The sequence below is a fragment of the Carcharhinus amblyrhynchos genome, chromosome 6 (assembly GCF_965287045.1).
Source record: "Carcharhinus amblyrhynchos chromosome 6, sCarAmb.v2.hapA, whole genome shotgun sequence".
NCBI classification, from domain to species: Eukaryota; Metazoa; Chordata; class Chondrichthyes; order Carcharhiniformes; family Carcharhinidae; genus Carcharhinus; species Carcharhinus amblyrhynchos.
Genome location: NC_137329.1, coordinates 44,597,115 through 44,623,939, shown reverse-complemented (window position 1 = coordinate 44,623,939; position 26,825 = coordinate 44,597,115). Strand labels below are relative to the sequence as shown.

The 26,825-nt window shown below is 43.3% G+C and overlaps 1 protein-coding gene across 4 annotated transcripts; it reads right to left on the bottom strand.

Moving 5' to 3' along the window:
- Positions 1-788: 788 nt before the first annotated feature.
- Positions 789-10,655, bottom strand: LOC145344454 (uncharacterized). 4 transcript variants are annotated; one of them, XM_080191595.1, is made up of 4 exons: positions 10,571-10,655; positions 8,891-9,520; positions 6,864-7,073; positions 789-1,328 (listed from the first exon to the last, which is right to left on the bottom strand). In XM_080191595.1, exons 2-4 carry the CDS (start codon positions 9,413-9,415, stop codon positions 1,311-1,313), a joined length of 753 nt encoding a protein of 250 aa, XP_080047721.1. In that variant the 5' UTR covers positions 9,416-9,520; positions 10,571-10,655; the 3' UTR covers positions 789-1,310. The 4 variants fall into 4 exon arrangements, with proteins under 4 accessions (XP_080047721.1, XP_080047718.1, XP_080047719.1 ...); XM_080191592.1 differs by lacking the exon at positions 789-1,328 and having other exon boundaries at positions 6,336-7,073; XM_080191593.1 differs by lacking the exons at positions 789-1,328; positions 10,571-10,655 and adding an exon at positions 10,440-10,532 and having other exon boundaries at positions 6,336-7,073.
- Between the last annotated feature and the right edge of the window lie 16,170 nt (positions 10,656-26,825).

The window sequence follows — 26,825 nt, the reverse complement described above, 5'->3', positions numbered from 1 at the left end:
CTTGTGCATGAGTCGCAAAAACCCAGTATTGCAGGTGCAGCAGGTGATCAAGAAGGTGAATGGTATGCTGGCCTTTATAGCGAGGGGGATAGAATATAAAAGCAGGGAGGTCTTGCTGCAACTGTACAGGGCACTGGTGAGGCCGCAGCTGGAGTACTGTGTGCAGTTTTGGTCGCTGCACTTGCGCAAGGATATTTTGGCCTTGGAGGGAGTGCAGAGGAGGTTCACTAGGCTGACACCGGAGATGAGGGGGTTAGACTATGAAGAGAGACTAAATAGACTGGGTCTGTACTCGTCGGAGTTTAGAAGGATGAGGGGGGATCTTATAGAGACGTATAAGATAATGAAAGGGATGGATAGGGTACAGGTAGAGAGATTCTTCCTGCTGAGAAAGGATAGCAGGACTAGAGGGCACAGCCTCAAGAAGGGAGCAGTTTAGATTGGAGTTGAGGAGGAACTTCTTCACTCAAAGAGTGGTGAATCTCTGGAATTCTCTGCCCGTTGAAGTGGTGGAGGCTACCTTGCTAAATATATTTAAGTCACGGGTAGATAGGTTTTTGACAGACAAGGGAATTAGGGGTTATGGGGAGACAGCGGGAAAGTAGAACTGATCCACTTCAGATCAGCCATGATCTTATTGAATGGCGGGGCAGGCTCAAGGGGCTAGTTGGCCTACTCCTGCTCTTATTTCTTATTTTCAGTTTTATATCTGCAGGTTTTGTTTTCTCTCTGTGAATCTCCCATGCTTTGGTGGACTTGGCAAGCTTGTGATCCAATTGCAGCCTTTTTAAAATTTAAATCTATAAAATGGCTTTCCATCCAGTCTGCAGCAGTTTCTTCTTTTAAACTCTATGTTTTCTTCTTTCTGATGTTTAAATGTCTTTGAGAGCTTCAACAGGCCCATGGTCCAACTGCAGCTCATTTATTAAACCTAAAGGGACAGCACTTCTTTCTTAATCTTCACAGAGTTTCTTGTAAACTCTGCAGGTTCTTCTTAACCTTATGACTCTGCCAGCCAATTTTTTAGTTATTTTTCAAAACTTGCAGCTATCTTCCAGTTTCTCTATGGATTTGTTGAACTATGAAACTGCCACCTCTTGCATAATGGAAATAGTTTCTCTTTTGTATTTTTTGCTCACCATCTCATGAACTGTCCAATATTCTACAGTCACTTAGGGTCTTGACATTTTGTATTTTTTCTCACTGTCTTGTGATCTAATTCACTGTCTTAACTCAGTGTTAGTCAGGATCTTGCAATTTCTGTAGTGTTGTTCACCATCTTGTGATCTAAGCAGTTGTGTTGTTCTGCATCATTCAGAGGTCTTGAGCTGAATGAAAAGATTCATAAGCTTACAAACAGTAAAACAACTGGGCTGAAATTATGAAACAAATAAAAATGAAGGTTCCATTTGTGAAACATATATTTTCCAGCAAGAAAATGGTAGACAAGGAAAAAGACAATTTGAGTTCACTCTAGGAATGAACAAAGCGCACATTCCCTTCAGAAAGAACAGCACAAACATACATAGACTGAAAATAGCAGAGTTGTTAATAAAGAGAAGCACAAAAAGCCAATCAAATGGAGATAACTAAGTACCAGGAACATAGAGTAATACCATTCATGCAAACAGAAGCACTGTCAAGCTTCAAGACTGTCTGAATTTATAAAGACAGTGATTTGAGATGGGTGAGAACAGATAGCAAGTAAAGACTGGATTACAAATAGTTATACTTCATTAGAATAGAGGAAAAATGTCTTCAGAGAAGAAAGGGGGATGGTCTTCGATGGTGTGTGTGCGTCATACCATTATGATGTAAAGGTGCTCGCCCATGGCATGATGTATAGAGTTACAAGGTATTAGACTCAGAGACAACATTCTAGAAGCAGCTGGTGGCAGTTAATGATAGTTGGAAGCAGCTATCTGCATGGTGAGCAGCACTATGCATGACAGTAACCTGGGATCTGTAAATAATTAAAGACTAATAATAAATAATTCATGTTTTAATATACAAGTTTCAAGATCTTATCTTTGAAACCTCTAAAATCATAACACAACAGAGGTTATCATCTTTGCTTTCTCTGAGCTCTTTATCCAACACCTCTGCTTTTTAAGGAGCATTAACCTACACTTGTGTGAAGGTAGTTCCTCATTGCTGCTCATATCCAGATCTGAGAATCTCAGTCCCATCTCCATGTTTGTTCTTACTTGTCACTAGAAGCAAAATCTCAGCTGCCTGGAACCATCTGTTATACCTCTGTAGACTAACTCCCCCACTACTCACCCATTCCGCACCCCTCAAATAGTCCAGTGCTTACACAGCTAACACTGCACACTTCCTGGCGACTATGTGCCGTAACCTGCAGTAGCTCTTTGAGTAATTGCCCTTTAATGTACTGATAGTCAACGATTCTGCTTCAAACCTAGATGTCCCCTGCCTTGCTGCCTACTTCTCAGGGAGGTGATCACAAAACTTCATGGTCCCCATGCCTGTTGACAAAAATTATTTATTGTCTTTTAAACAACTATTAATTGCCTAATTTTTGTTCTTAAGTGCAAACCCATCAAGTCCAGGCAATATCCACATCCCTACGCCTTCTGAAAAATCGATGGGAAGCAGAAACATGTTGGAAAGTGGCACTACACAGCTAGTTTGGTTTAGCACCCTTGCCTGCCTCCTCCAGGAATCAACAATTCTGTTCTATGTGCTTGAGAAACAAAGGACATAAAACAGGCAAATATATTACATAAGTAACTTTACTTTCATACTGAGCAGAAGACCCAAGTTAAAAACATGAGTGGATCATGGAAATCTTCATATTTATAACACGATGCATATATGTTTAATTATTGTATTTGAATACTATTTGTAAATACATTCAACTAAATATTATTAGTTTTCTCTAATCTTCATCTCATTCACCCACTACTGGCATCATTCTAGCCCCTAGGCCAACTTCTGCTTATTTTTCTTCAATGTGTGTGTCCATTTTATGATGTCTCCTGTTCCTTTGTCTCAATTGTCACTCCTGATTCTAATCTTGGACTATTAAAATTGATGGAATAATTAGGATTCAATATCTTCACACTTGGCAAAGTTCAAATGCTCAGAATGCTCTATTACCACTCTTAAATTGTGCTCCAAGGACAATGGAAACTTTAATTGGTTGATATACTGCTTCCACAGATGATTTGCTTGTCCTAACAGTCACAAATAACATGCTTCATGGTCTTACCCTATTGTAAGCTACAAGTCATTTTTAAATTCTATAAATTTGACTCCATGAATGGTGCTGATATTCATGATGCTGAAATCAACATTTTCCTTTTTGGGTAGCAGCTAGATTGATGTCATGTACTTTACAACTAGTAGTGCCTGGCTGAATCTCAGTTTAACTTTAGCAGTAACTACTGTCCGTCTGAATCTGGTGGAAAGTGTAGAGACTTTCAGTAGATGACTTTTTTAAACAATACTTCCTTTCCAAGGAAGTACTTTGAACAAACTCATGAAAATTTTAGTATATTTATGTTAATAATTAATATAAGTAGAGATCCTCTGCTTGTTTTTTGACTAAGTGACAGCAGTGAAGACGAAATTCTGTTAGACACGGTCGTTGTTTATTCTGGCTCAAGAGAATGCTAGAATCTTGACCTTTTCCTTTCATGTCCAGCTTTACAAAGAGAAGAATGTGAAATGTCTTGAAGATGTGTTCTCAGTTAGGTATACTTGATATTTGATCATTTTAAATATGAGCTTTTCCACATTCAGGAATTTAACCTTGTAATCACTCTTGTGACAGTCCTTTAAAAGTCAATATATAGTACATCCATTCATATTGCTGTAACTGTTACTTCAACTGATTTAGTAAGGTCGGTTACGCGTTGTCATTAAATCTGTCCAAATACAGGAAGCACTAGAATTTGATTATATGCACTATCTCTTGCCTGTCTAGTAAGATGCCTGAATATCATTGTGGCAATCCTCCCATTACAGAAAGTAATCATATTAAATATTGGAGGGGGGGGGTTTCAATCTTACAATAGTATTATATATAAGATATAGTAGAATTAAACCATTCGGCCCATCGAATCCTCCCCACCGTTCGATCATAGCTGAAATGCTCCTCATCCCCATTTTCCTGCCTTCTCTCCATAACCTTTCAACCCATTACCAATTAAAAATCTGTCTAACTCCTCTTTAAGTTTACTCACTGTCCTGGCATCCGCCGCCCTTTGGGATAGCGAATTCCACAGTTTCTCCTCAACTCTGCTTTAAATTTGCTACCCCTTATCTGAAGACTATGACCTCTTGTCCTAGAATGCCACACCAGCGCTGGGTAATCTATAACTTTCGAAAAAACTAGACAAAAATTTTAAAGTAATCAAAGCCATGGTTGGCTATAATTCAAATAAAATTAACTTTTTAGCATTCACAGAATCAGACATCTTGTTATCCCTTAAGACACACTGATATCTTGATGAGCTACAGAAGACCAACTTCCAAGGGAACTATTCAAAGGTCATTAACATTGCTGGCCAACAGACTGCCACTCTGCTAGGACTAAGACCCTTCAACCTCTTTTGAAATTCTTAATGGTTGAAACATTCACAATGTCAAGAATCCAGACAAAGGAATATGCATCCTGTCTCAAAGCCAAAGTGGAGAGGTGGAAGTCACCTGTAGTATCGCCTTGTGAAGCTTCAAAGCTGAATCAGCCATTGTCTATAAATGAAGCAACAGCTCAGAGAAAGGGATCTCTAGGTTAGAAATTTGGTGAGATGGGTCCAAAACTGGGTTATTAATAGGACACAAAGTGTGGTGGTAGAAGTGACTGGAGCCTGCTGTCCAGTGGTGTACCACAAGGTTCAGTTCTGAGACCCATATTGTTTGTTATATACATAAATATAGATGATAATGGGAATTTGAGCAAGTTTGCAGATGACACCAAGGTTGGTAGGTTGGTTAATAGTGAGGAAGAAGGTAGTAGGTTACCGGAAGATATAGATGGGTAGGTCAGATGGGCAAAGAAGTGGCAGATGGAATTTCTGATAAGTGTGAGGTGATGCACTTTGGAAGAAGTAACAAGACAAGCGAGTATTTAATGAATGGCAGGCCACTAAACAGTTCAGAGGAACAGATGGATCTTGAGATATTTATTCACAGATTCCCGAAGGTGGCACAGCAGATGAATAAGGCTGAGGGGGACATGATTTAGGTGTATAACATGATAAGAAGTCTGGACAGGGTGAATAGGAAGTTACTGTTCCCCTTGATTAAGGGGTCAATCATGAGGGGGCATAGTTTTAGAATGAGGGGCAGGAGACTCAGACGGGATTTGAGAAAATGAATCTGGAATGCACCATCTGGTGCACAGTGGCACAGTAGTTAGCACTGCTGCCTCAGTACCAGGGACCCGGGATCGATTCTTGGCTTGGGTCATTGTTTGTGCGGAGTCTGCACCTTTTCCTGTGTCTGCTTGGGTTTCCTTTGGGTGGTTCGGTTTCCTTTCAAAGTCCAAAGACATGCTGGTTAGGTACATTGGCCATGCTAAATTTTCCCTCAGCGTATCCGAACAAGCAATTGCATGTGGCAACTAGGGTATTTTCACAGTATCTTCATTGCAGAGTTAAAGTAAGCCTATTTGTGACACTAATAAATAAACTTTAAATTGGGAAGATAATGGAGGCCAGAAATCTTACAACCTTTAAAAAGTGTTTGGATGAGCACTTGAAATAGCACAACATCAAGGGATATGGGACGTGCTGGAAAATGGGATGCGCATGCCTTTAGTGGTGCAGGTTGTTGGTACAGACTCAATGGGCCGAAGGGTCTTCTCTGTGCTGTACGACTCACTATGACTCTATGGGTCTGAAACTCCCTGTAGGAAATGGGTTAAAGATAGAGACTTTACGACTTTGAGGTGCTATATTCTTTCATCCTGCTTACTTACAGCGCCTAAAGACCTTATCCCTACAGAACATGTCACCCATGACCTCTTGGTGCCATCTAAGTGTGCATGGATGCAGCTGTGCCACCCTGTTCAGCCCACTGCCCATGAAATGCACTGGTGTCAGGAAGGGGACTGAGAAACCTGGAGACTGGAGTCTCCTGGGTCGGAGGCTTTGGGATGGTTCCCATGGCTTCCTCCTCCCTTGGAGTGCCTGTAGGCTCCTGGGACACTCCATGGGATGGAAGGAAAACTGGAGGCGAGGTTCAGAAGCCTCTGTGTCATCTGGCATTGCCACTCCTGGACGCCCAACACTGTCTACATCATGACATGCGAGCCCTCAATGATAGCCCTTTCCATTGCCTGCTGTGTCTTCAGCATGCTACCAAGACCATCAGCCATGGTCTGCAGTGACTTGTCCATGCGTTGGACGCTGCCTTCCATGGTTACCATTTCCTGCCCCAGGTTTTTCTCTGTGGTCGTCATCCTTGAAGTCTTGGCTTGGGTGCCATCTCCTGTGCCTGAAGAGTGTGGACCACCTTGAAATGGCCTTGAAGTTGCTGGAATTTTGCTGACACCCGCTCCTGCAGTCCCCAGGTCTGCCTCTGGAGATGCTTTGTGATAACTGTTTCCTGCAGCTTGACATATTGCTAGGGGCTAGCTGTTCAATTTGATTTGATTTATTATTATCACATGTATTAGTATACAGTGAAAAGTATTGTTTTCTAGCATGTGATACAGACAAATCAAACTGTTCATAGAATATGTAGGGGAGAAGGAAAGGACAAGGTGCAAAGTATACTGTTATAGTCATAGCTAGGGTGTAGATCAAGATCAAGTTAATATAAAGTATGTCCATTTCCTCGGATCCAGCAGACCCCCACCTAGCCAATCCCTCAGACGTTTCCACCTCTACCTGATGTGTATCAGCAGCTTTGTGGCGTTCACTAGAAAGTGACCCTGAAGCCTGTCTATTAATTCCATTCTCCAAGGTGTGTGTCTCTGTGCTGGTGGATGGTGCGGGTGATGCTTGTGCCAACTGTTGAGTGATTTTCTCAGAGCCTTCCACCGAGGTGCTGGCAGAGGTTGCTGACTCCTGAAGGCCTGGTCTCATCAGCTGTTGCTCCTGCAAGACAAGACACTTATTTCAGTACAAAGGTGAGACAAGTTGAATAGCTTGGAACTCGCTTGGGCCAGGTCATATGGATGAAGGTTTTGTGGATCCTCAGTTCTATGGCGCATGGCGACCTCAAAGGCACTCAGTTCACTTGTACACCTCCCCTGAAAACTCAATCGTGTGCTCCCCGTAGGAGACACAACTCAGGAAATCCCCTCGTTTTCTCACACTCCCTTCTATTATGGGCTATCTTTTCTTGCAGGGGCAAAATGGGAAGATTAAATGCTGATGGCTGTTGGGCCAGGAGAGTTGGTTGCGGGGAGGGGGCGGGGAGAGGGGGAGAGAGAGAGAGAGAGAGAGAGAGAGAAGAGAATTGGATGGTGGAGACAGGTGGCATATCTCGGCACCGTGCCTTGACAGGGTGGGGGTTGTGATCAAGAGTGCCAGAGGGATTTGAGGAAGATGTTGGGGACTCAGATGCTGGAAGGCTGCAGGGTGTCAGGTTGATGTGGACATTACAGGGACTGATGCCAGGATGTGACTCACCCTTGCAGCTCGAATGAGGTTGTTAATTTTCTTGTGGCATTGGGCACCAGTCCTCAGTTTCAGGCTGTGGGCACTAACTGCCACATCCACTGCACCCCAGGCCGCATCTGCCTTTCTGCTTCTGGGCCACCTACCCTCTTGGGAGTAAAGGCCCGGCTCTACTCCACTGTGTCCAAAAGCCTTCCAAAATCAGCCGCCGTGAAGCATGGAGCTGCTCTCTGCACTGCCATCCTCCTGGTGTGACTGGCTGTGAGTACAGGAGCGTTACCAGTTCACAACCGCGAGCCCGTTCTGGTGAATCACATCTCTGGGGACTCCATCCTGCGTGTTTCGCGTGGGGGCTCTTTCAATGCACTAAGTGTGCAATGATTGTGATCTGGACCACACTGGTCGGGACCAATATTTCTCCTCTTCTCAGTCTTAAATGGGAGACCCCTTATTTTTAAACTGAGTTCCCTAGTTCTAGTTTCACCCACCAGCAGAAACATCCTTTTAACATGTACCCTGTCGAGTCCCTTCAGGACCTTGTGTTTCAGTAAGATCACCTCTCATTCTTCTAAACTCCAGTGGACACAAGCTCAGTCTGTCTAACCTTTTCTGATAAGATTACACCACCACCGCACCCCCAACCTGCCCACACCACCACCAACACCCACCCTAGCTATCAGTCGAGTGAATCTTCTCTGAACCGTTCTTAATGCATTTATATTATGCCTTATGCAAGGAAATCACAAATTTTGGTATTGCAGTATTTGCATGAGCTGCCTACTTTTAACAGGGGAGCATTAATTGTGCTGTGGATTGTGCCCCAGCATTAATGAGCCTGGTCGTGCTTTACAAAGATGGACAAAAAGTTTTCAGAGTTTAAAAATGTAAAATTTTGGCTTTCTCAATGGAAATCGATCAGTCCTCTGGGAACCATTTTTACATGATAAGGTTTTGAGATGCCAATACTTATACCATGTATTGGGGGAGCAAATGTGGTGGAACGGCTAGGTTTTCTTTGGATGATGCCATCTCACCCAGTCTGTCTCTTGTTCTAATGTTCGCCTAGAAGTGGGTGTGATTTCTGGCAGAATTTGTCAACTGGCAAAGTTGAAATTGAGACACCAGGAGAAACAGGATCCTGCCCAATTTTTGGCCTGATTGCACAACTGCTGCAGCTCTCTCCTTATCTCCCCCAATCCCAAACCCAGATTTTAGGTCTGTAGTATTTTGCTTCCACACTGCCTTTTGAAATAGTGTGTAAACTTTAATTTACTGTAAGGATAATTTCCTACCGGTATCATTCTCATTTGATGTGGAAGACCATGTTCCTGGGTCCAGTTACCCATTGGAGCCAATGGCATGATGGAAGTATTTCCATGGTCTCCTGTAAATGATGACAGGAGGTGAACATAGTGAGAATGAAGCTGTGAATGAGGTCGAGGGAGAGATGGTTGTGAAAAAGGACACAATTCCTGCTCTTCATCCATTATTTCATCTTCCAGACCAACTTCATCTGACTCCTGTGACTCAGTGCAAGCATCATCCAAATGCTGCCCTGGCTGAGAATTGTCTACGTCCTCTCTCTTAGTCACAGAATGAAGCACCATTTGTACCCCGTTTCCATAATCATGTTGTCCACAATCGATCTCCATTACTTCCACATCTGTCAGATCTACTGTGTCAGAAGTAAATTGAGTGTCCTGGCTCGACAGTGCATCAAAGGGCTGAGAATTTTGACTGCTGCTGAGTAATACCAAATCTGGCAACTGTATTTCTTCATGGATACATTCTGTGCCTTCTGCTTCACTGGTAGTCATTCCTAATGTCCTCTGACAGTTGATGGGATCTCGATGGCTTCAGTTTTCTTCAATATTTCTATTCTGTCATAAAGTGGAAGCTAAATTCGCTTTATGGACTTGATACTGCCAATGAAAAGAATGCAATATGAATTAATATATGATTTCAAACGAAATGTTTAAATCCTAAAAAGTGCAGTTTTCATTATTTTTTGAAGAGTAAGGGACTCTTGTTCTCTGTTGCAGGCCACATACGAACAGCAATTGTGGGTGAACACCCACAGTTTTGCTGTGTTACCTACCGAAAGGTAACAAAGGTGGGTAACACAGCAAAAACTCGATCATCGCTAGCGTTTCGTTAGGTATATACGTGTTCATAGTAATCAAAAAATTGTCCTACCAAAGGAATCTAGAGGTTCGAGCTTAGGAAAAAATGCACTTAGAAAATACAAAGGTAATCCTTTGGTGAAAAAAGTCATACAACTGACAGCCTGATATATATTCCTGCCAATGACCTTTTCCTTGGGCTAAACACCTTCAACTTTAATGTCTCTTAAGCTATTAACTCCGATGTTTCTATTTTCCAATGAATGTGGCCGGAGGAGGTGGGGATGACAGTTTTGTTTGAGGGGGAGAGAGAGGCAGCTGTTCGGCCTCGGTTTGGGTGTTAATTGGGGGCATTTGAAATTGTCACCTTGCCAGCAAAAGAGACTCCTCTCCCTCTGGGCGGAAAATGAACAGGGTCTCCATCAGAGTAGCAGCTTCTTCATCACAGTCCGGGGCCCCCCCGGGTCGGATTGCACCCGAGCTGAAGCAGCAGCCCCTGAAGCGGGAGCTAAGGGCCTCGGTGACTGTCGTGAGCCTTTCAAATGGGAAGGAAGATAACCTGACGTTCGAGACTCAGGATGTAAAGGGAAGGACGGGGTTTGTCTTGCCGATCTACCCCGTGTGTCCCATATTCGACAAACGTGAGCCGGATCTAAGAGAGTTCGAATACCTTGAAAAGTTGTACATGGTTTTGTAAAACAAACGAATTAAACGTCACCTTGAGGGATTATAGAGGTTGTCAATCAATCCAAGAAATTAATATTCTATCTCAATAAACAGTTCAGCTCAGGGCAGGTTCACTGATTCCATTGGTAATCTAACCGAATAATTAACCAAAAATACACCAACCGTGACGAAAATGCACCAACAGCCACCAGGCCAGAAACACTTTCATCCGGCCATGATACTGACCAAAAATAACACCATATTTGACGCTCGCGAACTGCCCCACCCCCAACCAGCGGTGGCCCGCCCCCAATCCCGTTCCCCGCCTCCAACCAGCCTCGTTCCACGCCCCCAACCCGTGGGGCTCCGCCCCACTCATCTTTCTTCCTCTCGCCAGGTCAACCCGTGCCCCTCCCCAACGTCACCTGCTCCTCCCCAGCCAGCCTCGTGCCCCGCCCTGGAACTTTCGGGTTAACCCCCTCGGCTCCCCTGTAGCCTCGCACCCAGCCCCACCCCATCACATTAGTGCCCTGCCGCATCATTTACACAGTTCGTCTCAAACCCCCTGCCCCGTCCCCTTCGGGTTTTGTCCGCAGCACTCTCGTGCTCCTTCACCAACCGCCACCCGCAGCGCGAGTTGTTTTCAGTTGGGTGCGGTGTCGCGCTCTGTGTCCTTTTCCGAGCGGAATGAAGTTTCATTTGCCTTATCCTCCCACTGTACAAGATGTAAATCGCCATCAAGGCATGTTGAACAATGCAACATTATATCTCGCTATTTCGTAGACTTGCGTCACTCTGTCAGGGATAAGATACCGTTTTTATTCCCCATAAGCAAGTTAATTTGAACCTTTAGGACCTGAGACTGTGCATTTGCAGTTAATGATTAAAAAGCAGGAGGATATTTCACGAGATTAACTGCAAACTATGAAAGTAAGCACTCTATGCACTGGACATATAGCTATGGTTGAATCACTGGTGAGATGATCAGGATGTGGATGTGCCGGCGTTGGACTGGGGTGAACCTGACGAAGGGACTAACCCGAAAGCTTGTGCGTTTACTATCAAATAAATCAGTTGGACTAAAACCTGGTGTTGTCAGACTTTTTACTGAGATGATCAGGAGCACAGAATGGGTGTCGATTGTTAGAACAATCTTCTCGATGATGAAGGTTATTTGGTCCATTCTGCTCTATGACCTTACAACTGGATTTGGAGATGCCTGCGTTGGACTGGGGTAAACACAGTAAGAAGTCTCACAACACCGGATCAAAGTCCAACAGGTTTACTTGGTAGCAAATAAACTTGTTGGACTTTAACCTTACAATTGGATGCAGGTAATTATTTCTTACACGTGTCATTGGTGTTTCCTTCATCACCAGTTCTGTAGGGAAGCTTATTCCAAAAATTGATTGCAGGGTATATGAAGAATTTCCTGACATCAGTCCCAAAATAATCCTTTACTAGTTTGAACCTGTGTCCCAAGTCCTACTGCCACACTTCAATTTGAAATATTCCAGTGTAACCTCATGGCAGTTTATATTTTAAAGACCTACATGAAATCACACTACAGATTTCCTCTTTCAAAGATGAAAAGCCTAAGTCTCTCTATTCTTTCCTTAGATTTCCTTAGATTTATGACTTTTAAGAATCAGCCTTACAGCTCTTCAATGTCTCTTGTTTCTCGCAACTAGAACAAATGCAGCAAGGACTGTGCAGTATGCTTTCAAATTCTTCTGACTTATACCTATTTGCCTTTATGGTTAAATATTCTGTTAGCTTTGTTGATTGCTATCCAAAGTTGGTTTCAAATGTCAAATGCTTGACTCCATTAGCTGTCACAGTTAATTCAGTAGAATTCATTGAGTACTATTATACCCAAACTTCTTTCCTATCTGCAGATTTTTACATTTGTCTGCATTTAGTTTTATCTGCCATTGCGCATTCTACTCATTTTGTAAATTCCAGCAAGTTCCTTTCATTTCACTGCCCCTGTCTAACTTTGTATCACCTGCAGATATGACCAATGTGCATTGGATTTCTGAATCCAAATCTGTAATGTAAACTAAAGATGGTGGGCACAACCTTGGAGCAACTTATTAAGTTTGCCCCATTTTTTAAATTGATTCAATTGCTTCTTTTACTTTTCAGCTACACTCAATTGCTTCTTTTGCTTTTCAGCTAAGTTCTGCTGTCTGTTGGCTGTAAAAAATTTATGCACTTTTTGATGTCCAAAGGAGTCAAGGGTTATGGGGACAGGCATAAAATGAATCATTCATGATCTTGTTAAATGTTGGAGTAGGCTTGAGGGGCCAAATAGCCTATTCCTGTTCCTATTTCTTATTTTTTATGTTAGAATAAAGGGATGCAGTTAAACGTTATACATATAAAAGTTAAAAAAGATATAGAAGGCGATTCTCCCAGCCCGCTGCGCTACTAGAGGCTCTGCTTTAGTCTCCTGGCTTGCTGCGGAGCAGTCCAGGTGACTCAGGTGAAGGCTATGTAGCAAGCTTCCTGTTGGACGAACGGGCGGCATGGTAGCACAGTGGTTAGCACTGCTGCTTCACAGCTTCAGAGACCTGGGTTCAATGCTCGGCTTGGGTCACTGTCTGTGTGGAGTTTGCACATTCTCCCTGGTGTGTGCGTGGGTTTCCTCCGGTTGCTCTGGTTTCCTCCCACAGTCCAAAGATGTGCAGGTTGGTTAATTGGCCATGCTAAATTGCCCCTTAGTTCCTGGGTTGCGTAGGTTAGAGGGATTAGATGGTAATATATTGGGATAGGGCCTGGGTGAGAATGTGGTCGGTGCAGACTCAATGGGCCAAATGGCCTCTTTGTGCATTGTAGGGATTCTATGGACGCCATGGCCTCCACACGTCTCTGGCTGCCAGATTTCTGGTGCCATCAGGTCTGTGTCAGAAATCGGCGCGGAGTTGTATAAATTATTCAAATTGCCATTTTAATATAATTAGCGGGCCTGGGACGGAAGGATCCTGGTCCGCTAGCATCTCTCCCCCCATCCCCCCACTACAAGTGTTTCACTCTAGCAGGGTTTACAATAGCTCCTTACTAGCGGGGAGCTGATGGCCCAATTTCAGGCAGAGTGGCAGCGGACCCTCCACCGATCTCAGGCAGAGTGGCAACAGACACCCCCTTCCCTCTCACTGATCTCAGGCAGAGTGGCAGCGGATTACCCCCTTCCACCTCAGTGATCACAGGCAGACTGGCAGTGGAACCCCCCCTTCCCCCTCACTGATCACAAGCAGACTGGCAGCAGATTCCCACCCCCCCTTCCCACTCACTGATCATGGGCAGAGTGGCAACAGATCCCCCCTTCCTCCTCACTGATCACAGGCAGAGTGGCAGTGGACTCCCCCTTCCCCCTCACTGATCAAGGGCAGAGTGGCAGTGGACCCCTTTCCCCCCACGCTCCACCCTCACCAATCTCAAGCAGAGAGCCATTGGACACTAGGCACCTACCTCCTCACTAATTGGAGCACCCGAATCGGACTTTTGTGGAGCATGTCTGTTTCATGCCGATTCTGGATGGGCGAATGCGATTGTAAAGGAGGAAGTGCTGGTAAGGTTGGATGTGCAGCCTATTAATTCAATTTAACTGCATGCAAATAGATTTAAATGGCCATCACCCCAATTTTGGGTGCAGTCCCAATTGTGGTCATCTTGGGGCCTTGGTGAAGGGGAAAACAGCGCAAAGGTGGGCATGGATCGCGCTACTCGCCTCACACCCGACTTCACCATCTTCTGCGCCCGAAAACAGGTGCAACCTGATGGTAAAATCGGGCCCTTAGAGTCGAAGTCAAAGGGGCAATTTTGAGCTTGCAAGATCCGAGCCTGGGAGTGGCAGAGGGTTCTCAAGATCTGCCAAAATCTAGAAACTGCAAATTTCGCTCGCAAGATAGCAATTTCCGATTTTCGCTGGTCCTTGCCAACCATAATCTGCTTCACAACCACAAAGGGCGAAAGCCTCATTTTAATGTTGTTTAATAAATTAAAATATCATCAACTGCCACCGTCCTCTGCTCCCTCATATCCCCTCCTCACCATATATTGACCCTTGGCCATATTTTTAAACCTTGCTGACGTGACTTCATGTCAGAGAGGTTTACAATAGGTTTACCCAGACGTGAATCTGTCATGGGGATTTCTCTGGGGCATAAAGGTGAATATAGCCCCCAGGGGAAAGGAACATAGCCAGGCAGTGGCCTCACACTGCCCTTTGGCATAGGTTACTACAGCCAGGTTGATAACATTGCCAACCTGGAAGTGCCAATCTTTACTGGTGGCAGTGTCAGGGTAGATCCTAGTGGGAACATCTTGGGTGAAGGGGACTCATTTATTTGTTGTGTGGATGGTGGTGGTGTGGATGCAACTGATGGCTGTTTGTGGGGCGGGGGGTGGTTGGGGTCAGATGCCGGCGATGTTCAAAGGGAAGAGGGTGGGACGGTAATGACTGTTTTGGGAGGGGGGGTGTGGAGTATCCCTTTTCATTTGAGATAATGAGCATATGTTGCACCCTGCAGACTTTTTCATGCTCCAGGGGTAATTCATGCACTATGGAAACTCTGTAACGCGACAGATATAAAACTTTTAATTAGCATTTGGTAGCAATTTGCTTATTTAACTGGCAGTTACGATTTCTCAGCAATGTGTTTAGAATTAATTTCCTCCTGCGCACTCACTCCTCCTGCCTATCAACCCACCTTTTTGTTTTTGCTCCTTTTGTCCTGAAAGTTCTGCCTCTTTGGATGCAAAGTTCCACAGGCACTCCAGTATCTTGACCAGTTGACCATTCTTGTGTGGACTCTGATATTAATTGTTAATGCACCATTCATCTATGAATGGGATCACAGCAAAGCCCAATCTACCAACAAATACTTTCATCAGGAGTCATTGTGGTATGATCAGAATGGAAATCATCTCCAATTTTCTTTTCCCATAACATTGAGACCAATTGCAGTAGTGATCAAATAGCTGTACATAGATTGAAGAATCTTTCTGGATAGAGCTCAGTTACTGATTAAACCAGCAGAGGACCTGCTTTTAGTTTTATTTTGAAAAGTTCAAAGCAGTAGTAAGTGGTATTGCACTTGCTTCTAGAAGTTCTGATGACCAACTATCCCAGTAATGATAACAATGTAGAAAAAATATTTGATTAAGATACATGATGGTGACTACTAAACATTTGTTCAAGTTACTGTTCTGTTACTGTGGCTGGTGACTACAAAACATTTGTTCAAATTACTATTTCTGTTACTTCTGTACAACATACATATAAAAATGTCTTGGTTTCTTAATCTAGAAGAAATTTTGCTGCAGTTACAGTTTTCTAAGTACCAAGGTGAAAAATACTGGGAGTAGATATTTTCAGTTTTTAACAGAGCAATGTTATACCAGTCTCCTAGTGACACTTAGCTGCTCATATTGCTACCTAATGTCATTCTCCATTAGGTGCAAGGGCGAAGTAGAGCTCTAGAATTTGACAGTACTGTAGTTCACAAGGTTGTGACCAAAGCAAGATGAGCTGACATTTATACAGTTTATAATCTAACTGACAGCAGGAGAATGACATTTGGGCATCAGCTAGTTTCATTTCTGCAATGCAAAAGCTTATGCAAGCTGCACAGGTTAAAGTCAGTAACATTCCTGCTGTGACATAGTTGTTTAGAGTCATAGAATCCCTACAGTGCAGAAGAAGGCCATTCAGCCCATCAAGTCTGCACCGGTTCTCCGTAAAGGCATCTTTACCCAAGCCCAAACCACTTCACCCTATCCCCGTAATCCTGTGCATTTATCATACCTAATCCACCTAACTTATGCATCTTTGAACTGTGGGAGAAAACCAGAGCACCTGAAAGAAATCCACACAGACACAGAAAGAATGTGCAAATTCCACAGCGACAGTCTTCCAAGGCCAGAATTGAACCTGGATCCCTGGTGCTGTGAGCAGTACTAACCACTATGCCACCGTGCTACCCAGAGAATTGTAAGAGTGCTGAGGTACAGTCCTGGCCAAACGATCTTAGCTGTATGGGATAGCCAGTCATATGAGTCAAATTGTCTCAGTTCACACCAAAATGCTACAGCCTGTAGCCAGATCCTTAGGCCTGAAGTGCTGAAGTGTCCGAATGGAAACTCAGCAGCCTTCTGCATTCTATGCTGTAGACACTGATGACAAACTTCGTAAGAAATGTGGATAAGTGAACAAGTACACAAGACTTGAGGGTTTCACAAGGGTGATTGTTAAATTTTTTCTGTTAAACATTGTTGGAAGGAGGTCTCATAGTGCAGTGATAGCATACCTGTCTCTGAGCCAGAAGCTCTGGGTTCATTTCCCAGTGCAGGACTTGATGATCAAGGAAGATGCATTTATAACATGGCACGTGCTAACATAAATCAGTGACAGATAGTAAGAGCAGGTGAGATTCTTCCATCATTACTCATAGCTTTAGACTACAACATACATATAAAAATGTCTGTTGCCATAGCATCTTGGACTCTAGGGGGCTGGTTGGCCCAGCTGGTTGGATGGCTTGTTAAATCAGATTGGTGCCAACAGCTTAGGGTTCAATTCCTGTCTGCCTAGGGTGGATTTGGGACCTACCACCTTTCTCTACTCATGGTGGAGGTTACAGTACTGTGGGTCAAACCTGCCACTAGGCAGAGAGCAGAAGAAGAAACAGAGACAAATAAATCTTTATTTGTAATTATTGACTTAGTGCCAGAATTTCCACTTGAAGACTGGAATTAGGAGGCAGGTTCCATTTCAGGTTGCGAACTTGCCTCCGTCACCAGCCTTCTATGAAGCAGGAATCCTTTGGTAATCAGAGTGTTAATGACTCATGAGACAGGGCTGCTGCCAAATTAGTGACTGGTTGGGATGTGAAAAGGAATGCGTGGGTTCATTAAAGAAGTGGGTCAGGTTCTGGCCTCTACTGGCTGCCGTTGCAAATTAATACCTTAGAAAGGAAAAAAATTGCCAAAGTTCAAACTTCCTATATTTCAGGGGGCAAAGGGTGCCCTGGATCCAGGACAGTGTAGATATGTTTTTAAAATTAGTGAATCTTTTTTATATAATGGGTAGGTCTCTTCAGGCAGGCCCTGGCTCTTCAGCACCATTCTGTATCATGTCACTTAAGCTTACAGCCAACCCTTTCCCATCACCATTGAGCTGATCTAATTTCTAGGGGATGATGAACTCTAGCTACATCACTGAAAATGGGAAAACTACCAAACGATAAAACATTACCAATCAAGAACCTGTCTATCTCTGTCTTGAATACACTCAATGACTTGGCCTCCACAGCTCTCTGTGACAAAGCAGGTTCAATGATCTAAGGGTCTTGGCTGGCTGACTGTGGAGTTTGCAAATTCTCCCTGTCACAGCCATTTTATTGCTGTTTCACCTGCTTCAGTCCCAATTTGAGTTGGAAAAATCTGGCCCTTGGTGTCAGTGTTTATATTTGTAGTGACGTAGAACTCACAACACGAAATTAAAGGAAGGTGATTGGTTGGTGATAGTAAGGACAGTAGTGAGAAAGATTGCAGGATGTAGGTGGAAGAAGATTGAAGAGGTGCTTCACTTGAGGCGCCTTTGGATTAGCTGCTCACAGAGCTCTGACAACTCGGGGCACTGCTGATTGATATGGCTCTTGCTCCTCCTCCTGCACTTATTCCTCCACTGTTGATGATAAAAGCATGTCATTCATTATCATATAGTTATGCAGAATGTGGCAGAGAATCACAAATCTGATTGTACTGAAAAGCTCTTCCTGCTCAATCAGTGGGAGTTTTGTTTGAGTATGCTGATGGTCTGTGGAATTATCCTTTTGGCTGCAGTTCATTCTACATCTATAGCTACGCTCAGTTTTCTGACAGAACCATGTTTGGGGGGGAATCATTCTAATTGCTCACTAGTCAGCCTGCAACATGATTGACCACCCTGTTAGCAAGGGAGGCATCCTCCTGAGTGACTGTCCACCATCTATGTTCTTCTTCACCCTGCAGAACTTCAGCCACCATTCTCCTCGCTAGTGCCTCCCAACCTGGCTCCAGTGAAACCCACAATTTCTCTCTGTGTTTGGCTTTATGGCTCCTCTTCCTTAGGGACTGCCTGTGGTCCCAGCATGGTTCCCACCGACACTGAGTGGACTAAAGAACTGCCAGCCATTTGGCCAGTAGCTCTCAGAATCAGGACTTCACCCCAGATTTGGACAGAGTTTTGCCCCAAGTCAGTTACTTGACTAACATCCATTAAGTCACTATAGAACAACCCAGGTAAGTGGAGGTGGCTAGCCCCGATCCTTTAAACTGATGGAGCATCCAGCTCCATGTAATACTCCCCCACAATTATCAGGAAATCAGGCTGAAAACTTTATGATGCTCTTGTTGCCTGTGATTGCAGACAAGCTGGACTTTGCGGGAATGGAATCCCTCTCTATTCAGAGAGATGCGAGACTGGTGATGGGAAACACCTAAAGGAATGTGGATGTACTCTATCATACTTTGACCTCTGGGGAAGATGCAGTATTGGGATATGCTAGTGCTGTTTCAGCTTGCAGTCCTTTGTCCTTGGGAAAGTAATGCAAATGTTTCTTCACATTTGGTGACCTCTTTGATATAAAGATGAATATCTTATTGGGAATGTTGCTGTTACCACCTGCTGCAATTTGGAATGATTCTGTGGCACAAAAGCTAAGAGCCATAGACCTTGACAGTCCTATTAAGAGCTTTTTGTTTATTGACTCAAGGCTCAAACTGTGGCTGTGAAATATATACCCCACAAGATATCGGAGCAGAATTAGGCCATTTGGCCTATCGAGTCTGCTCCACCATTCGATCATGGCTAATGCATTTCTCAACCCCATTCTGCTGTGTTTTCTCCATAATGTTTGATCCCCTTACCAATCAAGAACCTATCTACCTCTGACTTAAATACACTCAGTGACTTGGCCTTCACAGCCTTCTGTGGCAATAAATTCCACAGATTCACAACCTCTGGATGATAAAAATCCTCCTCATCTTGGTTCCCCTTACCCAATAACTTCTGTGGTGAAATGAAGGGATATTGCTCCTCACTAGCATTAAAGTAAGTATCCCCCAAAGAGCTGCAAAAGTTATGGTGCTTCTTCTTTAAGCTTCTTATCTCTTCTGTCTTCTTTGCTGTTTTTCAACCTCCAGCTGTAAAAGCAGACCGATGAGACCACCACTAACTGCAATGCAATTGATGTGACGATGGACCAAAAGCATTCAACACTATCAAAAAGTTACGAGAAGCCAGAAAACAGAAAATAGACAAAATAATGTCCAGAAATTAAGAACCAACCAGAAGAACCAGCAACAGCTAACCTATCTGTGCTGGATGATTCCTTTAAGTTATAGTGCTAATGAAACTTTACTCCCTATTAGTACCACAGGTTGCTAAGTGAATTTATCACATGGCAAGAGGCATTCAGGAATGTGATATCTTACAATGCATAAGATCCTTATTTAAAAAAGATAGAGTCTTTAAAATGATTCTGGTGGCACACTGGATGCCTATCTTGGTCTATTATGGTGGGTGCTACATTTACAGAGTGGAATAAACACCAACACAGTGTCTACCATCATGAATCTATGGGTGACTGATTTACACTTGTAAAAAGCGTGTATACAATAAAATTTCTCAGACAATTTCTCTCTCACGTATTGCAACAAGCAATGAGTATTCATTGGATATAGTTTAAAAAAAATTGAATTCAGTTTTAATGTTTCATAAATAAGAAATAATTCTAAGAGATGTATTTTAGTAATCATATCCTGCAGTTTCTTTTATTTTATTAATCTTGATTTGTGTTTATTTGATCATGGATTTTCTAATATTTGTTTAGACCTGTATTGGAAATCTTGATTTTTGACCCGAAGCTCCTATATCTTATGATCTTTAAGGTAAGGGATGACTGGAAAACAACAATTATTTTCCTTTGACCAATTAAATGGGTATAATTCCTTAGAAGATTCTTTCCCGTTCTATGAATAACATGTATCTATTTTCATAGGCTGTAAGCAATTTTCTACTGTAAAGCAAATGCTTAACTGAATTAAAAGTTTCTGACCCTTAAGAACCATAATAGACAAAGACAGAGGGCGGAATTTTACTGGCACGTCTGCCCGAGTTTCGTATGATCCTGCCTGAGGCCATCAGAAAATATCGTTCTCCGAGCCTTGCCCACCCCCGGAATCGGGGCGGTTATGCTGGTGAGAGCCTCTTTTGAAGAAACACTGATCTTCTGGCCAATGCAGATGATAACAGACAGTGAAAATGTGGGCACTGAAGGTTGGTTATCACATTATTATTTTACCCATGAGAGCTAAAATCAAATCCAGCTCGGGCTGAATGAGAGAACTTTTAGTGTTTTAAGAGTCTGACTTGAAATAAGTCCAACTAGGTTCCTCATGATTACATATCCACCATGCCATACTTTTCTGCTAAACTGACAATTTAATGCAAAGATTACAAAATTGGTATTATTTAGAAATGAAACTGACAGATGTGTGTTGCACTGGCACTCTGTTCAGGCAGTGTAGTAGGACAATTCTCTGCACATAAGTTGTGCTACATTGGGTGACAAAAGTGGAAATGTAGTTTGTTCTTCATCAACAATATCCTTGATAAGCACAAAAATGGATAATGGCATGTCAAAAATAATGCAGTCCTATTTTTGGCCATTCCAATGGAGTATGAGGACATATACTTAAAAGTTACTGCTCAATTCCTTTCTTGATAGAAATTACCATGAGATTTTGAACTAGAAACACTTTATTTCATGGAAATCAGACAATAGTGACCAACCTAAATCATTTTTGCTTCCTGTTACTGTTCAGCATTGCATGCTATTATTGACAGTCAATCTTCTCAGGGGTATGAGACTTGAAAGAGTTTACTGGAGTGAGGGTCTCTATGAAATGTGGATAGTGTTTGACTTCTGATTCCTTTGCCAGTCACACGCTAAAGTATTTCCGTAATCTTATACAGCTAGGATAACATTGCAACCTGATTAGTGTTGCAAATCTTTTCAACAATATTTTAGCATTTTGCCTGGCACCCAGGCACAGTAAAGTTCCAATTGCCTGCTCAACATAATTATAGCTAGCTTAGGCTAGATTGTGTGCATGAGCTATAAGAAATTACTTCTTAAATTTTTGTTTTCTCCTTTGACTTTGCTCCACACATGTTCTTAGTGTAGTATGAAGGTCTGGCATAGAAATGGTTAATGTGGGACTGGGTATAGTACAGCTCACAGTGTAAAGGAACACGTAATCCAAATTAAGAGAGAGCAATCTTTGTATTGGGCCAAACTACACACATCTTGCAACAGTTAGAGTTTAGAAGAATGAGGGGAGATCTCATTGAGACATATAAGCTGATGAATGGGATGGATAGGATAGAGGTGGAGAGACTCTTCCCGCTCAGAAAGGACAGTAGGACTAGGGGGCACAGCCTCAAGATAAAGGGGGGGCGGTTTAGAACGGAGTTGAGGAGGAACTTCTTCACTCAAAGGGTGGTGAATCTCTGGAATTCTCTGCCCGTTGAAGTGGTGGAGGCTGCCTCACTAAATATTTTTAAGACGTGGGTTGATGGGTTTTTGATAAGCGAGGGGATTAAGGGTTATGGGGAGAGGGCGAGAAAGTGGAACTGAGCCACGACAGATCAGCCATGATCTTATTGAATGTTGGGGCAGGCTCGAAGGGCTAGATGGCCTACTCCTGCTCCTATTTCTTATGTTCTTATGTTATGTTCTTATGTTCAGTGATTTAGGACAATCTACCAATGCTGCCCTGCATGTGGTGACCAGTAAAGATGCAGAAAATATGACTCTTCAATCTTCCAGAGCTTTGACTGTGTGGTTTTATATCCTTATGAAGCAGATATCTTTATCTGCACTTTGATTTCCTAAATGTGAAAAGTTAGAAGGTTAGATGACGAGAAGATGAATCAAAGATCATTAAATGATTTGTGATTTAAATTGCAAACACAAATAACAGGAATGATTCAACGAGCACAGATAAAATGAGCTGTCTTTAATGTTTTACTTCCTAATGTAGTTTTTGCCCAGTTCTTGGAAAGTGGTATTGAACTATGTAACTAATTGACATTTATTTCAGGCGAGGGTAGAGTGAGGAAGGCATAATTAATGATTGATGAAAGCTTATGAATATTAGTGAACTGCTGGCCTCTCACGGAACCAGAAGACGAATTAAAAGCAACATATGAATGAGGTTCAGCTTTGAGAAAATGAGCAATTCTGCGTGAAAGTACATGAAAACAACTTGAAACAAAGCATCCTGTTAGGTATTGAAAATTATAATGAATTTTACACAAATACATACTGCAGAGTTTCCATACAGAGTCATTTTATCATGAAAGTATTGGGCTAGATTTCCCAGCAAATTTCTTTGCACGCTGATATAACTGTATTTCATATTTGAAATATTTATTATTTAACATATTACTAAAATGCTCTGAATAACTTTAAGGACTGGTCTCTGAAGGAACACACTTCCTTGGTAAATAAGAACATAAGAAATAGGAGCAGGAGTAGGCCATCCAGCCCTTCGAGCCTGCCCCGCCATTCAATAAGATCATGGCAGATCTGTCGTGGCTCAGTTCCACATTCCCGCCCTCTCCCCATAACCCTTAATCCCCTCTCTTATCAAAAACCCATCAACCCGCGTCTTAAAAATATTTAGCGAGGTAGCCTCCACCACTTCAACGGGCAGAGAATTCCAGAGATTCACCACCCTTTGAGTGAAGAAGTTCCTCCTCAACTCCGTTCTAAACCGCCCCCCCTTTATCTTGAGGCTGTGCCCCCTAGTCCTACTATCCTTTCTGAGCGGGAAGAGTCTCTCCACCTCTATCCTATCCATCCCATTCATCATCTTATACGTCTCAATGAGATCTCCCCTCATTCTTCTAAACTCTAACGAGTACAAGCCTAGTTTATTCAGCCTCTCCTCATAGCTCAACCCCCTCAACTCTGGCATCAGCCTAGTAAACCTCCTCTGCACTCCCTCCAAGGCCAAAATATCCTTGTGTAAGTACGGCACCCAAAACTGCACACAGTACTCCAGCTGCGGCCTCACCAATGCCCTATACAGCCGCAGCAAGACCTCCCTACTTTTATATTCAATCCCCCTCGCTATGAAGGCCAGCATCCCATTCGCCTTCCTGACCACCTGCTGCACCTGCAAGCTGGGTTTTTGCGACTCATGCACAAGGACCCTGCGGTCCCTCTGCACTGTCGCCTGCTGCAGTTTTTCTCCACTTAAGTAATAATCCTTCCTACCATTATTCCTACCAAAGTGGACCACCTCGCACTTGCCAACATTAAATTCCATTTGCCAGTTCCTGGCCCATTCGCCCAGCCTATCTAGATCCCTCTGCAGACTTTCCACACCCTCCGCACAATTTGCCATTCCACCAATCTTGGTGTCATCAGCAAATTTCGACACCATACACTCGGTTCCCTCCTCCAGATCATCTATATAAATGGTAAATAGCTGAGACCCCAGCACCGATCCCTGGGGCACTCCACTAGTCACCAACCGCCAATCCGAATAGCACCCATTGACGCCCACTCCCTGCCTCCTATTTGACAGCCAATCCCCTATCCACACTAACCCCCTACCCCCAACTCCATGCCCCCTAACCTTCTGTAACAACCTCTTGTGCGGCACCTTATCAAACGCCTTCTGAAAATCAAGAAACACCACATCTACCGGCTCTCCTCTATCCACTGCCCTAGACACATCCTCATAGAGCTCCAATAAATTCGTCAGACGCGACTTCCCTTTAACGAAACCGTGCTGCGTCTGCTCTATCAAGCAATTCCCCTCAAGATGCCTCGCTATTTTCTCCTTGATGACGGATTCTAACATTTTACCTACAACAGACGTTAAACTAACCGGCCTATAATTCCCTGCCTTTTGCCTGGCACCCTTCTTAAACAACGGCGTAACATTAGCCGTTTTCCAATCTTCCGGCACTTCCCCGGAATCCAGCGATGTCTGGAAAATAACCACCAAGGCATCCACTATAGTTTCATTTATCCATTTTTAAAACATAAACCAAGTTGAGCAAGGGATGGAATTCATCCAGAAAATGGCACTGTCAGATTCTATCTGAAAATCAGTGTTTTTGTCTCCACAGCCAGGTTTTCTTGCCAGACCTTCTGACACTTTGTCAAAAAAAGCAGGGGCATTTTTTTTGCGCTGTCATACCTGAGGGGTGGGGCCTTCTCCAGAGTGATTGGAGTGAAAGGGCACCCCAATCACAACATGACCATTGGGACCCCCACTTCCCATCAGTGTTCAGCAGCAATCTCTCCCACAACTCCACCTCCCCCCTCCAACCCCGTACAATGTTTGTCGGCAAACTTCTTTCCCTCCCATCACTGTTTGCTATGCCATGTCTTTGACCATCCATGGGCTGCACTGAGACCTCCACACCCCTGGCATGGTGGAGAGCAGTAATGATTCCTGCTGGTAGAGGGGAGCATGCAGCGAACCCAGAAGGGAAAGTGTTATGCCATTTAGGTATATTTAAATCTGTTTAAGTTGATGATAATCAGGTTCATGTCCTCACTGGGCACAGCCTGATTACACCACCAATGGGATGTGGGGAAGATCTCATTCTGAGATCTCCCCGCTCCAAATACCGTTAGAGTCCTCGAGCAATATGGGATTATAATGGGATTTGCACCTGCAGCAAATGGGCCTGGAAAATCCCAGCCAAGATACTTCCTATAAATCAAGGCATACTATTTTGTCCTTATATGGTGAGGGATGTTGAAACTCCAAAAATTATATGAAGGAAGCCCACAAGATTAATGCATATTTTAAAATGCCTTGGTTATCTTGATTAGCTCAAAGACCTGGGTCTTGTATATGTGAGAAGAAGGTAAGCTTGGGTGATTTATCAACATTTATAAAATAAATATGGAAGACTGTCATGTTTACTAGTTAGGTAAGAATAGAATGAGGTTAGATGCTAGTCATTTCTTCTTTTCCTTAAATGTATTCTGAATTTTCCTTTTCCTAGTTTGGACTTTGACATTTTGATGCAGCTGTGCTTGAAGTAGTACTCTGGAATTATACTTTTCTATCTTATTTACGTTTTAAAGTATCACCATGGGAACTCATTTAGTCATTTATTTTTGAGAATGAGTAGTCAAAGTCTTTTCAATATTTCTTCATGACTCAGCCACTAAATAAAAAGGAGAGAAAGGAACGAATTTTAACTAGCGAGAGCAGAATCTTCCATTTTGGAGACAATGGGGGCAATTTTGAGTCCACACTCTGTGGGAATGGAAGCGTATACTCAAAATCCAGAGAGTAAAATTCATGCCAATGAGTTTTCAAGTCCCAATCTCTCCAGTTCCTTGACAGTGGAGTGGCCTGAAACACACCATGGGACTGCTGAATGCTCATTTTAATACATTAGCATAACATTAGCAAACACTCTGGTATTTCTCCCCTCGTGTGATGTGGGTATGCCGGCGTTGGACTGGCGTAAACACAGTAAAGAGTCTGACAACACCAGGTTTTAGTCCAACCTATTTATTTGATAATATACTCACAAGCTTTCGGGGTTAGCCCCTTCGTCAGGTGAATGGAGAGTTCTGGCCTCAGACAGAGCATATAAAGCACAGACAGTTTAGAGATTACTGATTAGAATGCGAATCCTTACACCTAACCTGCTGTTCAAGACCTGAAGTGGCTGATAATGTGAGTGGAAGGAGCACTGATCACAGGTTAAAGAGATGTGTATTGTCTCCAGACAGTACAGTAAGTGAGGTTTTGCAAACCCAGGCAAGTCACGGGGGTTACAGATAGTGCGACATGAACCCAAGATCCCTGTTGAGACCGTCCTCATGTGTGCGGAACTTGGCTATCAGTCTCTGTTCAGCGACTGCGCTGTCGTGCTTAAACTGTCTGTGCTTTATATGCTCTGTCTGAGGCCAGAACTCTCCATTCACCTGACGAAGGGGCTAACCCCGAAAGCTTGTGAGTATATTATCAAATAAATAGGTTGGACTAAAACCTGGCGTTGTCAGACTTTTTACTGCGATTTCTCCCCTCACCAGATATTCAGCAAATCATACTGGTGTCAATTACAACAGGTCTGCACTGGTGCCTTCATCTTCAAGAGGGGTTTTGGAGGTAAGCATGAACAGCCACCACCATCCGTGATGTGCACTGTTCAGGATGCAACGGAGAGAACTCAGGGGATATGAATATGTTCAACTCCGGGCTGGGATAGGGGTCCCAGAATTACCATTTCAGGGAGAGGGGTTAGCAGAGGTCACTTGCAGGCTCTGTCTACCCTTCATGTCATGGTGTCCCTTCCTTTAAATGGATTGTGAGGACTTCTATGCAGGCAGTGTAG

Bases quoted from the DNA above. Each gene is read 5' to 3' on its own strand.
- LOC145344454 (XM_080191592.1), bottom strand. From the start codon at position 9,415: ATGACTACCAGTGAAGCAGAAGGCACAGAATGTATCCATGAAGAAATA. The intron at 7,074-8,890 runs GTAGGAAATTAT...CTTGTCTTGCAG, and splicing joins ATCAAATGAGAATGATACCG to GAGCAACAGCTGATGAGACC.